This window comes from Anopheles coustani, chromosome X (assembly GCF_943734705.1).
Source record: "Anopheles coustani chromosome X, idAnoCousDA_361_x.2, whole genome shotgun sequence".
NCBI lineage: Eukaryota > Metazoa > Arthropoda > Insecta > Diptera > Culicidae > Anopheles > Anopheles coustani.
Window position 1 is genome coordinate 1,057,570 of NC_071290.1, and position 14,198 is coordinate 1,071,767.

Consider the following 14,198-nt stretch of genomic DNA (forward strand, 5'->3'; position numbering starts at 1 on the left):
CTAAATCGTACATTCCATTCAAGGCACAATTGTTTTTCACACTCCATTTGTTGTTCACTGCTACGGTTTAGGTGTTCTACGTTTTTTTCCAAACCCAACAAGGGTTGAAATGTAAAAAGTTGCACATAATTCGAAGCTGATCAGCTTTCCGGCCGGATGCCGCTCACCTGAAAACGTCAGGATATCGCACGGGTTGATTGACGGGATGTTTTGCCGAACTTGATGGTAGACTATCTTCTAGCGGCCGTTCTATTACCGTTGTAACACTCAGGCACACTCACTGACACACCGCAAACGCTGCGAAGGATGCTGAGCACAAATGCACGATAAATTTACCAGCCACCGGGCGAGTCGTAGTAGTAGCTCAGACTGCTATCAAACACTAGACTCGAGTGAAGCGCACTCGCAGCGATGTACGTCCAACCCGCGTGGCGCTGCAATGGTAACTGATGCCTGCTGCACCGACGGACGGCTCGCTTGCCGTAGAACGCCGGGAACGTTCAGCGCCAGCCCGGCTGCGTGCGCTTATCAGCTGCCCTACGCGACCCTCAGGCCCGTTCACTCTGGCACAGCGTACAGCGAGAGAGAGAGAGAGAAAGAGAAAGAGATAGAGCGGACGGCTCGGTTTCGTTGGCTGACAGATAACTTCCCCTTCGTCGGGCTAGATATCCGGTGCGCACGGTCGCACCAGTCACCGGTAAATGCGGTGCACGTGTTCCGGTTCGACCGTCTCGTTCGCTCCCGGCGCCGGATATGCAACGCGCAGGCCCGAGGTGGTCCGCTGCTTTCGACCGCCTCCACCCGATTACTGGCTCGGCCCATCACCAGCGCCAGCACCAGCGTTACGCCAGGGACCCCAACGCCAAACTCGACTCCTGCAATGAAATGCCAACCTGGCCAGGGACCTACACCGCTCAGTACGTAACCTTTTGAAGCCACGAAGAGCTGCCCGATGACCCCGGCACAGTTTGATGAATAAACGCTGGAAGCTGCAACACACAATGGGGTACCAAATCGAGTGCTTGAAAGGTGAATATGGCAATTGATGATAGTTCCTTTGTGTAAAAATGGTTGAATATGTTTCCAAATTTGCCAGTTCAACACAGGCAGTAAATGGTTCTTCATCCGAAGCAGTTCACCATCGATGAATCCTTTACTGTTCATCTCCACATAGCGAACTCTCCTCCGTCGAACTGTCGAACTCAGTTCCCGCAACAGCTGGGAAACTCGTAGGAAACTGGTAGGAAACTCTTGACAGCACTAGCAAAGCCCCTCGTTCTGACGTTTAATAACTGACGGATTAAGAAGAAGCGAAGAAGACCGAAACAAATGCGTGTCCACTTAGCGAACTCGGGAAACTCGAAACTCCATACAAGTTTGACAGGAGTTTCACCAGAGTTTCCTATGAGTTCGCTAAGTGGAGATGAACAGTTACGTGCTAACCTTAAAACAACATTTTGGCCGTCATTTTTTAACATTGTGCGAAAGCAAATTTCCTGCTACGAAACGACATTGACACAATTCAGTCAATTCCTATCCAATCCAAACAATTATTTAGTTATTTAACGCTAGCAGATAATCACACGTAATAATATTCATTTTGCAAGAATTGTTGATTGATAACAGTAGGTAACTAATACTCGAAATCTTGCTACGTACAGTGTGCATATTCTTAAGCCCTAGGGTTGAATGACTTCTCAGTTGCATTTATCTGATAGATTTTTCCCACACAATACATGTCACAAGCTGTCATACCAACTATTACATGTTTGTAACACCTTCCCTTATTTACCTAGATGTTATTATAATTACATGGGCGATGTTGGACTATTATAGTTCAACTCGAACCCGCTCAAGATCGCACGCGCATTAGGGAAACATTTGCGTCCTTTCTAGGCCAAGGATTAACGCCATTTTGGCAGTTGCAATTCCGAGATGTCCTGAACGACTAATATATTTATCATCTTGATAATCCCCCCACTCCCGCACTCTACTTTACTAGAGTACTGCCTATCCACGTACGCAAAGGGAATAAGTCTAGTAAGCCCTTAATGGGTTAGTTATGACCGAAGGAGGAGTTATGGTCGTTACGCCAAAGTAAGAAGAATTTAAATCAAGAGGAACACATTTTTCCACACGGACGGATGCGAGGTTTTCTGTCTACAGAATTCCCAACTAAATGCGATCCAACATGTCAGTCATAAGTGCTCGCAAAGGCGACAAAGAACTTGATGGCATAAACTGAGGAAAAGGTACAGATTTTACGGCGGCTGTATGCGTCTTCTATGGTGGTCGCAAACCTTGAACATGCTGGTAATGACTTCGCGTCAATTTTACAACGATAAGGTGCATCCCTTTTTATGCATTTAACGCTATTTCCAATGTCAGTGTGTTCTTGCTGAGAAGCAAACCCAAATTCCCCTCCCCCTCTGTCTTGGTAGTTCGCGAGTTCACGTGGTTCCTCAACACCGTAAAGAGGCCGCCAAAGGACTTTTCGCAAGTTGTACCACGAAGTCGTAAAATAAAACATTCCTACCGATTCCGTCCCAGCTTCCCACGATGCGCCGGAAAAGAGAACGAAAGTGAAAATGAGTTACACACGTACGGACGGACACACACACACACACACACACATACATGCATATAGGCCAATGCACACTCTTTGCAAGGGCACGCTTAAACGTGCTACAAAGGGACAGTAGCAGATCATTGACGGATTCGTTAGGGATCGGTGCGGACGCCTCGTGATGAGTTGCGGTGCGCGCTTGGTGAACTTTTGCGTATTATCCTTTTTAATTTTTATTCTCTCGTATTCGTTGGATTCCCTTTTTTCCATCCACAGCCAGCGCTTGCAAATGGAGAGGGCGAACCGTTTTTCCCCCTTTGGAAAACCCCGAGCTCCGACCGCATAAAAGTTAATTTCCAGGATAATCGCCCTGCACCGATCTCTACCGGCACAAGTCGGCCGATAGCGATCGCACACACAAACGCCGCGGAAAAGTAACACCAGCAAGTCACCATCGCCCTTGGACCTGCGTCCTCCCTCCACCCTATTCTTGGACAGTTAAAAATCCTTTTAAAAAACGCACCCCTTATTTAGAAAATGTAAAAAACCGGAAAGAATGTTCCCAGGGCATCAAGCACGAAAAATCATTTCTGCCCCTCTCGTCCTGCCATCCCTCCCGGGTGGAATTGTAGTTTCGTTCGGTGCGTATTGGTCCTACCCTGGTCTGGGCCCGGACCTATATCAAGATCGATGGCACGCGCCAAATCATTCTCGTCCAGCCAATACCGGCTTCCCCTTGAGCCGGCATTCCCTTGAACCGCAGCTAAACTCCATTCAACGATACCTCGCGCGATACCGCTTTTCCCCTTACAGGACCTCTTTCGTCACCGAAGGGATACTGACCTCATCGGTCGCTCACACATGATCGCCCACCAGCGTACGCGATGGAGTGAAATAATTGCATTAAATTTGATACCCGCTTCGACCGCGGTTATGTGCCATCAAAGCCACCGTGAGGAAGGGCACTGGCAGAAGAGTCAGTAGTTTTAAAATTTTAAGATTAAAAAGAGTCAGAACACTGTCGAGTGGTAACGATTGAAAGGTTAAAATAGTGGTTTGATGAATTCGTGATTATTTAACATCGCATTGACTAAATCCTAAGTTGATTGCGGTAACAGGTAACCACATATTTAAATTACATTGTTGGAAGAAAAATCGCTGTTAAAAAGGCTTTCACTATAGATGTCTGAGCGATTGGTGACTTCCCTCCCTTCCCTAAACACATCTCACATACGCCGACTGGAAAGAGCTGGCATATTAAGAATCAAAAACTCGAAACGACATGAAGGATCCTCAACGATAAGGGTTACACCAGTCGTTTTGGAGAGGAGGATGAAGACAATAAAGCAGCTAGATGATTTATTGCAGCTAGGTTTTTCGTTTGCAAGTTGTCCCGGAAAAGCGAAAGTGGTTGGGTGGTGTGCTGTCTATATTCTTTTCTTATCCTTAACCAATTTTCTTAGTTCTTTTTCGTTCTGAATTTTGTTGTCCATTTCTCAATTTGTTGAAAAGTATGTAAAACGAAAATGTAGCTTTGTTCTGCTGTTTTAAATCTGCTAAACTTAAAGAAAAACGTGAATGAATTCCGTGATGGGATTCACATCTTCGGATTAAATCACATATTCTTACTACATTAAAACACGATTAAATTGTTAAACTTGTACGACGGTTGAATACAAATTTAAAATTATAGCTCGAATTTCCACAGATAGGGAAACTGCAACTCATTCGAGCTCGCTGTCAAACGCCATATTGCTGCGTCGGCACAAAAACTGCTCGATTCGCGCAACCGACACGGACGTGGACGGCCTGTCAAACGCTAAATTCTGAAAATCATTTTTACTTCCCTGTAGCGTTCGGGTACAGTGGGGCGCACCGTGTATGACGAAGGAAGAAAACGTCGACAAAGGGAGTGCAGTGAATAAAGGAAACAACACTGTTTTTGTGCAGCTCGGTGCAAATCCTCGTATCAAACGGGAACGGACTAGTTTCCCACGCCCGTCCAGCAGTGTGGCGATAGGAGATTTTATACATTTGCCAAGCGAAGGTGACACCTCAGCCCGTGCGAGCGCCCGAGGAGAGGAGGTTTTGTGTGTTACTGTGCGTGTGTCGAGCCCATCCGGATCAGCACGGCAGTCAGAGGTATCAAACATTTTGCACCAGACTACTATAGTAGTAGGCTCGCTTTAGTTTGTGCAAACAGGCAATCGTTTTGATAGCGACCGCACCGATCAGCCCGCTTGTCTCCGATCAACAGCATCGAACGAACCTATCAACATGAAGATTACCCTCAAAACACTGAAGCAGGAGACGTTCGTCGTCGAGGTGGACATGGAGAAGGAGACGGTGCTGGCGCTGAAGGAGAAGCTGTGCGTCGAAAGTGGCAACGCGTATCCGGTCGAGCGACAGCGGCTGATTTACCTCGGCAAAATCATGGAGGACGAGCAGCTGCTCAGCCAGTACAACGTGGACGACAAGAAGTTTATCGTTGTGATGAACAAAAAACCGACCCCCGTCGCCAGTGAGACGGCCAAGGCTGCGGCACCAGGCAGCACATCCGCCAGCACATCGGCAAAAGACAGCACACCCGGCAAGGACGTGAAAACAGACGAGCCGTCTGCCACCGCTGTCGCCGCCGCCAGCCAAAGCAACCCGTCGACGTCATCGCCTGCAGCGGCCGGTACAGCAACCGAGCAACAGAAGCCCACGGATGACACGAAACGCTCGGAAAGCACAGGCCCAGCTGCGGATGACTCAGCCGATATGCAAGCTAACATCAGGCGAATAACAGGCAAGTACATGTTGGTGACAGGAATGAACATAAACGGAAAACATATCATGGGCAGTGTGACATCACCTTTGTTTTTGTTTTTTTCCTGCTCTTTTCTTGGCCCGCCTAGAGATGGGATACTCGGAGCAAAGTGCCCGGATGGCACTGGAGATCTGTGCCAACTATCCGGACCGCGCCGTCGAATACCTGCTGTCCGAGATGGCCAGCGGCAACGACTCGGAAATTACGCTCGGTGCTGGAATGGCGGGCGTCGTCGGTGGCGGGGGCCAGGGTCCGCAGGGCCCCGGGGATGCAGTGGCGACCGCGGCAGCCGGCACCGGTGGTGGCCGCGGCAGCAACAATCCGCTCGCCTTCCTCCGCCGCCATCCCGTCTTCCAGGACATGAAGCGGCTGCTGCAAGAGGATCCGAATATGTTGCCTCATCTGATGCAGCGCATCCAATCGAGCAACCCGGACCTGATGCGGATTATCTCGAACAATCAGGAGGAGTTCCTGGCGCTCATCAACGAGCCGCAGCAGGAGAGCCAGATGTCTCAGGAGCTGGAGGACATCGCCGCCGCCATGGTGAACAGTCTGACGCCGTCCGACATGGACGCCATCGATCGGCTCAAGGCGCTCGGCTACCCGGAACATCTCGTCATCCAGGCGTACATTGCCTGCGAGCGCGACGAATACAATGCGGCCGAGTTTCTCGTTTCGCAGACGCTCGACGATGAGGATTAATGACACACACTCCTCGCGCAATCGGCAATGCACATGCACACGCATAAGGAGGTGGAGGAGACAAACAGCAAACAGGAGCAACAGTAAAAACGCAAAAACCACAAACTAACTCCGATTCGACATACCCCACCACGAACATGTGTGTGTGTGTGTGTGTATGTGTATTGAAATCTTCGTCGCAGGTTTAATATCGTTACTTTAATGCTTTTCTTTTTGAACCATTTCATCTTCTTCGCCACTCCTAATGGCACCTCTTAATCATAACTAAATCGTTTTCAAAAACACACACCCATACTGAGCTAGATAGAACTTTGGAGAGATTTGTGGTATGCGAACGAGAGCGAAGGCGGGAGGCACGCGTGAGGTGTGAGTTTGGAAGCGAAAGTTAAATCGCGAGGAAATATAAATTCTTGTTAAGGTTTTGCATCATAATGGGCAGATTGTTATGCCAGACAGCAAATAGTGATCCCTACCAGAATAGTACAGGAAAACGTTTCAGTATCTAGCGCAACCCTGCAAACAAACACGGATCAATAAGAGCTGGTAGGGTTTCACGAATCATCATACTACAAACAAGCCGGGGGTCGGTTGCGCCGATATGGAAGGCACACCCGGGGTGGGAAGAATGTGCGCTGGGAACCGCAAACATAAATACCGAATCGGAAAGGAAAGCGGAAACCCCGGGAGCGAAATTTTCATTTAAATTGTACCAAATCGTTCACTTACTGTATAGTACTACCCGGAATGGCGGCAGCATGTTAATAAAAGGAAACAAAACGAATCATATGTTGCAAAAATCGCGACTTGCAAGGACGCTTCGTTTCGCTTTATTCTGTCCACTCGAGGGCGAGGGACTTTGTGCAATGTCCGCTTTGTCTTGGTCTTGGTGGCCGGCGAGCACAAAGCGGAATTAAAACGGGCTGTGAGTTGAGTAGGTCGTTTCGGTCGAAGGTGTCGTGTTAGTTGGTCGGTTGGTTTTCATTGTTCACCGAGATGTTGTCTTGCCGGACAAACGGGAATCTCCCACCAGGTTTTCCCGGTGACTGTAGCCGGAACATATTACGTTTTTTGTAGGCGAAAATAAAAACATTGAACGCGTCCAAGCGAAGTCATATTTATATCTTCTCTTTTGTTTCAGGTTGTTCATTCGGTCTCGGGCGGTCTTGACAAGCAACAGAATAATTTCGAGGAGTGCGTATGTCCAAACTCAACATCGTACTGAATAAATTCTATCTTTGATTTGCAGAGTAAATCAAAATCTTCCCTTCACATGATACTTTTCACAATTGAAAAATTATCGTACAGATATCTTTAGCGTATCCTAGTAAGCAAGAACGCCCATGTAAAGAAAATGTTTGTATGTAAAAAAGGGCCGACAAAGAGAGCAATGGTTGTTCGCGGAGGTCCGTGTAATCCATCCGATTTGGGCGACCGACGGTTTTTGGGGCATTTCTCAACGCACTTCGCGCCCCTCCTCACTGTGTCATTCGCCAGAATGCGTATCGGTAATGAACCATTAACGATTGGATGCGCCCGTAGCGGGGCCCTGAGTATTGGAAAAAATGGTCGGAAAGAGACATGACAAGCAACTTTAAGTAAATGGCGCTGCCCGGTTTATCTAGTTGGTTCGAGTTTCATCTTAATTTCCCTTAACTAGCACTTGAGTGGAACTACCGCATTGCCTGCAAATGTTTATTACTAAATTTAACTTACCCGACATCTTTGAAGCAGTTACAATTAAATCATGCTAAACATATAATATTCAAACCAGTTGGTTTACAAAGCTCGGGCTGCAAGGAAATGCACAAGCACAACAGCAAGTGTTTGATTGGAGTTTTTGGTTGAAAGGACGAAGCAAAAACACTTACGTTTACACACACACACACACACACACATCTCACATTGGAATAGGGAAGCGGTAAATGCTCGATCATGTTCTTCCGGTTTCACTGGTCCGATGGTACCACCGGTGGATGACCAATCAGCCGTGGCCGTCTTGAGACCGGTCCGACACGCTGGCGATTTCCCTCTGGCCCTCTCGAGGGTGGAGGAAAAATTAAAAAAAAACAACTCACAAACATTCTTTAGGGTTTCTATTGGGTCCGTTGGCCCGTTGCTTTTTTTTTGTTTTTTGGGATAAGCAACCAAACGTCGCGGAACCGGCCGGAACGAAATTTGAATGGTCTCATCGGTTGGCGGAAATGGTCACAGCGCACCCTGCTCATGGTCACGGTACGGAGCTGAAGGGTGTCTGTTTAAGATGCCACTGACCGGCACCGCCTGATGGCTTCGTCTTCATCTGGTGGGCAAATCGGTGGTGATATTTAAGCGCGCGTTACGACTATCGATTCCGGTAGTGTTGCACAAGAGTCCGGCGGTCTCAGTGCTCGGTATTTCTTGGGGGTCGAATAAGCCCAGTGTGCGGACGGTGTGTAAGTGTCAGTAAGTGAGTTTAACATTTGGCAGTGAACACATTATTCGGAATTCAAACCATGGTCAACCGAGGAAGTCATTGTGAACAGTGTATCGTGTTGCTGGTGCTCGCCCTGATCGGCAGCAGTGCCGTAGCCTATCCGTACGCGGATGATTTTCCCTACCATCTGCACCCGGCACACCGCAACCCGCCCGTGGTCGGCCAGGGCGGCAAGAAGGTGCTACTCGGTTCGTCCGGCGCAAAGGGTGCCAGTGGTGGAGGCGAGGGTGCGAGTGATGCACGGGACCACAGCAAGGACCACGCGTTCGAGGAGGCGGGCGGCATCAACTCGGCCAGCGACGCTGTGCGCTACCATCAACTCGACAATCAACTGAACGGCCACCGAGTGGTGGACGCGAACAAGGGGAGCACTGTGGACAAGGTGAAACACCTGGCGGGGGAGAACTTCGAGGCGGACAAATCGCACAACCGAAAGCACATCAAGTCCGGTTTCAGCAACTCGTACCACAAGGACGAGAGCGGCAGCAAGAGCTCGTACTACGAGGACTCGGACGATCGCGGCGGCAAGCAGGTGTACGACAACCGGCACAACCTGCGCAACGACTACGCGGACAAGCTCTACAGCCAGGATCGACGCAGCGACTACCTGCGGGACCACTACGACGACCGGGTTGGAGGCACTGACCTGCTCGGGGCACACAACTACCAGCGCGCTAGCGCACTCGATCGCGGTACGACCAAAACAATCTGCTATTGAACATTTTTATCTCACCGGAGTTATTCCCCATTTCCCTCCGCAGGTAACGCACACGGACACCGCGATGGCTACGCCCACAATGACCACAGTGATCAGCACTACGACACGCGTGCGTACGACACGTACGGCTACTACCATCCGCAGCAGCATCCAGCTACCAACAGCTACCACTATACCGCCGATCCGTACCGCCGACGCTCGGCATACTACGAGCCTCGGCCGACCTTCACGACGGCGCCCATTACGATCTACGAGGATCCGAGGGACTACGTGGCACCGTACGCGCCCTATCCAGCCTACCCGTCGGTGCGCGAGGTGCGTGACGGCACGTCCGTGCTCAGTCGGGACGCTGACTACCAGCCGGCAACGTTCGATGAACTCGGCCAGCGGCGCCGTCTGATCTATAAGCCCAGCCCCACACCGCTGCCGTACGATGGCTTCCGGCACTACTGAGCACACGAAGCACTCGCTCCAATGCCCCGTTGGACGTTTAATTTAATGAAGAGACCGCACGTAACGCGGCTCCGTATCCGACATCCTGTTACCTGCAGTCAAAAAATATATACTATCTCACCGTTTCGTAGTGATTTGCGTTGGAACAGGATGGCCGGAAGAAACTAAGTTATTAATCTATTCAATGTACGTGTTAATGGTTTCTGATACGAGCTAATAAAATTCACAAGAGATAAACTAACACACCCGAAAAGCTCTCGCAACTCAATTCGATTGACAACATTTCTATGATGCATTCCAAATTCCAAACTAAGCCTAGGAATTTTATCATATCTTGGCTCTTAAAGGCACTCTTGCTTTCAAGTATTCGTTTCCGTGCGTTTTACCAACTGAAACGATAAAGAGATTGATTTCATTATGATGATTTGGATATACTGTTTTAAATTACCACTCCTTTTTCAAATGAACAACAAAGTAACTATTAACTCCTGATATTCAGAATCGAAAAAGGCATCGTTAAACTTTGTATTCATACTTTCGAAATGAACTACGATTCGCAACTGCACGGCATTTATCATTTTTTTATATACTAAGTATTAATGCCCAATGGATTAAAAGATTTCGATCGCGAATCAATAAACATATTACAAATTAGAATGGTTAAATAACAGCTCTATCGAATTGAACAACTGGTCTCCATAGAGCTAAATATAAAGAAACAAGAAAGATATGATAACAAGCGTGCAAATAATAACTGATTAACGAAAAGAAAGCTGCACAATGTCGAAATGAAAGTTGCTTGCCATTGCTGACAATTACATGTTTTTCTTTTTTCTTTCACAAACGATAATGTGCGCCACATTGTTTCTGGTTGGTCAGCAAGTTTAATGTAATTGATACTCATAATGTCCAACCGATTTCAATTGTAAAAAAATCTATCAAATCAAATAGGGATATGAGGAGCCTTTATGAGTATAGCATGTGAAACACAATAAATATACCTAAATACGATGTCATTCGGCTAGCATTTATCGCGCGTTTCTTACGGTGCCTATGGTTGTGTGCGCTAAGGTTTTTGGGGTTCGCCTGCCACAAGAGATCCACATATAAACAAATGTTGTTTTTGGTTCTGCTCGCTCGCTGATTGCTTGATTGAAGAAATTATGTAGCATGGGGAACATGGGCGTAACCTAGCTTTCAGCAAAAATGCAGTGAGATGAGTTAGCTATGATGATTCACGAAACATAATGCAATCGGAAGGAACTTGTTTTCTAAAATCAACCATTCATGCTGGCAGCCGTTTCCGGATCTCCCCGGCGAGCGCGTCCAGCGGTATTTCTTCCTCCTTGCGGCTAACAATTTCTCTTAGTTTAACCACACCACGCGCTAGCTCGCCATCGCCGAGCACAATTGCGTACGGGATCTGATACTCCTCGCAGTGTTGCAGCTGAACAAGTAGCTTCGGGTTGAGCTTGTATGAATGTTCCGCCTTGATGCCGGCCGACCACAACTTGTTGAGGATTTCGAGCCGCTTCAGGTGCAAACCCTTGTGGGCCGACACGACGTACACCTCCGTCTCGTTGGTGCGCGTCTTGGCGGTCGCCTTTGCCTCGAGGATGGAGAAAATGCGCTCGACACCGATCGACACACCGACGCACGGTACCTGCTTCCGCTTCGGATTGAACATTCCTACCAGGTTGTCATAGCGGCCGCCACCGGCCACCGATCCAACCATAATCTCGTCCCCATCGTCCGCACCCTTCAGCACCGCCTCGTAGATGACGCCGGTGTAGTAGTCGAGCCCGCGGGCTAAGCTCAGATCGAACGAGATGCGATCGGCCACCTGCAGGATGTCGCAGTACTGCAGCAGCAGGCGCATGTCCTCCAGCCCCTCCATCGCACTCTTGATGCGGCTCAGCTGCTCGTCCTTGGCCAGCCTGTCGACGAGCTCCGCGCCACCGTTCAGCGTGACGTACTCGCCGATCCGGTCGACCGTCGTCTCGGTCAGACCCTTCTCGTCGATCATCTCGCGCCGTACCTCCTCCCACGGGGTTTTGTCCAGTTTGTCCACCGAGGAGCAGGCGGTGCGGAATTTGTCAGCCGGGACGCCGCACGCCTCGAACATGCCGTCCAGCAGCTTGCGGTGATTGAGCTTAATCACGAAATCACCCACCTCCAGTTCGGTCAGTATTTCGGCCACCACCTTCACACACTCCGCATCCGGCAGCATCGGGTCGTACGTGCCAGCAATGTCGAAATCGCATTGAAAGAACTCCCGATAGCGGCCGCGTGTTATCTGCGGATTGTCCCGCCGGTACACCTTGGCGATGTGGTAGCGCTTGATGTTGAACACGTTGCCCATGCCGACGTAGCGCGCGAACGGCACGGTGAGATCGTAGCGCAAGGCCAGTATCTCGCCGCCCTGATCCTTCAGGTCGTAGATCAGCTTCGAGTCTTCGCCGTACTTGCCGGTCAATACCTCCTTCAGCTCGAACACTGGCGTGTCGATCGTTTCGGCGCCGTGTTTGCGAAACACGCGCACTATCTTATCGAGCACGCTTAGCCGAAGGGCCATTGCTTCCGGACCATAGTCGCGCGTTCCCTTGGCCGTTTTCAGCGACAAATTGCGGTTACCCGGTTCGGCTGGTGCAACCGGTGCTCTGCCACCACTGGCGGCCACTGGCCCACTGCCATCCGCAAGTTGTAGCTGTTTTAGCTTCTCCTTCAGTGCAAGCAGCTTCTGTACTTCCTCGTTGATCTTTAAGCGAAATATATAAACAAAAAGAAATATATAGATGTTGTAAATAAACAGTCAAACATCGAAACCCTGTTATTGTTCGAACCCTCACAGATCGCCTCATCCCTCAATAGCAACATAACAACATTTTTCTCCCGCCCACCGACCTGTGTGAGCTGCTGCTCCCGGGCCATCTTGTTGGTGTGCGCATGACATACCCTAGCTAGGTGATTTGCTGATGGCATATACTGCAGAAATGGTGCGGTAGATGACCGGCATGCTGACGTAGCCACAAACGGACGTAGAAATCGACGGGCCAACATTGTGTAATCGATTGTGTGTGTTACAATTACCGCTGCAATTGCACTGCCCACGAAAGCAGTTGTTTTTTCTTCTGCCTATTCACGTTGTTCCTTCGCTCTTTGATTTTCCTTTCACTTTTGGGCACTTCTTAGCATTCCACCGGCTATGGCAAGGAATTGGTCCGGTAACCATACAGCCCAACGTTGTGTCAAAGCAAAAAAAGTGCAGCTTTCATCACTGCGTCAGCAGCGTCGATTTCATGACCCGGCATAATGAAATGAAAAGAAAGCGGACATAAAGCATGAAACCAGTAATGGGAGTGTTAAAGTTGGCCGGATCCGAAATCGGATTCAGAGGGTAAAGCCTTCCTCCTACAGGTAGCTTGCACCGAGCGTTATGTTGAAATATTACACCACGTTAGGAAAACCACGTGAAAGATTGGGGGACATGCTCTCAAATGCCACGGGATGCCAAACTAATTGTCATTCATTGTTACCACACAACAGCAAAAGACACAACTTCACTTCCGTTTCCATTCGAAGGGAATATTTCTCGCTAGGAATTTCATTAACACGCTTTCCCCAAACCGCAAGCCTCTGCCTAATTACCTTTGCTTTATCTGGCTTTGCTGCGGATTTCAGTTTACGCACGACATCGCCTTGAGCATTGATGGCATCCGTAAGCGTATCGTTTTCGGTCATCTTCGAGAAACGTGTACCAAAACTGCAGAACTACCACGGAGCGAAAGGACTACTGTTCGCAAGCACCAACAACGGACAACACTCTATTGTTTGTCTACGTTGCTTGCCGTGTAGGGCACCTATACACGTTGCATTGGCTTGATTTCCAACTTTGTGAGCTGTCACAGCTGACATAACAAACACGGTCTCTACATTCGCAAGCGAAACCGCTGCGCGGTAATTCGATCAACTCCGTACATAAAACGTACGCACACTGCGCGCCTGGTAGCAAAACTATCGGAAAAGCGAACTCCCTGTTTTTAAGGGCGCTGCGTTATTGTTACATTCGATAATCCGATCAATTTCACTAAAAAACAATATGATCTTGCACACTGCGCGCCTGGTAGCCGCACTCTTGACACACGCGAACTCGTCGTTGTAGGGTTCTGCATCAGTAACACATGTAACATGTAAACAAGCGACAAAAAAGGTTTTCACACGGCACGTAATGTAGCAAAACTATCGGCATATGTGAAATCGCTTTTTTTACACCTCTGCTTTATTGTTATATTCGGTAATTCGATCAATTTCACTAAAAAACAAGATCTTGCACACTGCGCGCCTGGTAGCCGCACTCTTGACACACGCGAACTCGTCGTTGTAGGGTTCTGCATCAGTAACACATGTAACATGTAAACAAGCGACAAAAAAGGTTTTCACACGGCACGTAATGTAGCAAAACTATCGGCATATG

The 14,198-nt window shown here is 48.8% G+C and overlaps 3 protein-coding genes across 5 annotated transcripts; 2 read left to right on the plus strand and 1 right to left on the minus strand.

Annotated features, from left to right (window-relative positions):
- Positions 1–4,428: 4,428 nt before the first annotated feature.
- Positions 4,429–6,909, plus strand: LOC131269772 (UV excision repair protein RAD23 homolog B-like). Its single transcript, XM_058272286.1, has 2 exons — positions 4,429–5,357; positions 5,467–6,909. The coding sequence occupies exons 1-2, from the start codon at positions 4,844–4,846 to the stop codon at positions 6,078–6,080; spliced, it is 1,128 nt and encodes a 375-aa protein (XP_058128269.1). The 5' UTR covers positions 4,429–4,843; the 3' UTR covers positions 6,081–6,909.
- A 1,663-nt stretch (positions 6,910–8,572) lies between these two features.
- Positions 8,573–9,909, plus strand: LOC131268775 (uncharacterized). Its single transcript, XM_058271050.1, has 2 exons — positions 8,573–9,245; positions 9,315–9,909. Exons 1-2 carry the CDS (start codon positions 8,573–8,575, stop codon positions 9,722–9,724), a joined length of 1,083 nt encoding a protein of 360 aa, XP_058127033.1. The 3' UTR covers positions 9,725–9,909.
- Positions 9,910–10,074: 165 nt separating this feature from the next.
- On the minus strand, positions 10,075–13,693 carry LOC131269759 (histidine--tRNA ligase). 3 transcript variants are annotated; one of them, XM_058272270.1, is made up of 2 exons: positions 13,352–13,693; positions 10,075–12,482 (listed from the first exon to the last, which is right to left on the minus strand). In XM_058272270.1, the coding sequence occupies exons 1-2, from the start codon at positions 13,463–13,465 to the stop codon at positions 11,010–11,012; spliced, it is 1,587 nt and encodes a 528-aa protein (XP_058128253.1). In that variant the 5' UTR covers positions 13,466–13,693; the 3' UTR covers positions 10,075–11,009. The 3 variants fall into 3 exon arrangements, with proteins under 3 accessions (XP_058128253.1, XP_058128254.1, XP_058128252.1); XM_058272271.1 differs by having other exon boundaries at positions 10,076–12,482; positions 13,373–13,693; XM_058272269.1 differs by lacking the exon at positions 13,352–13,693 and adding an exon at positions 12,629–12,937 and having other exon boundaries at positions 10,076–12,482.
- Between the last annotated feature and the right edge of the window lie 505 nt (positions 13,694–14,198).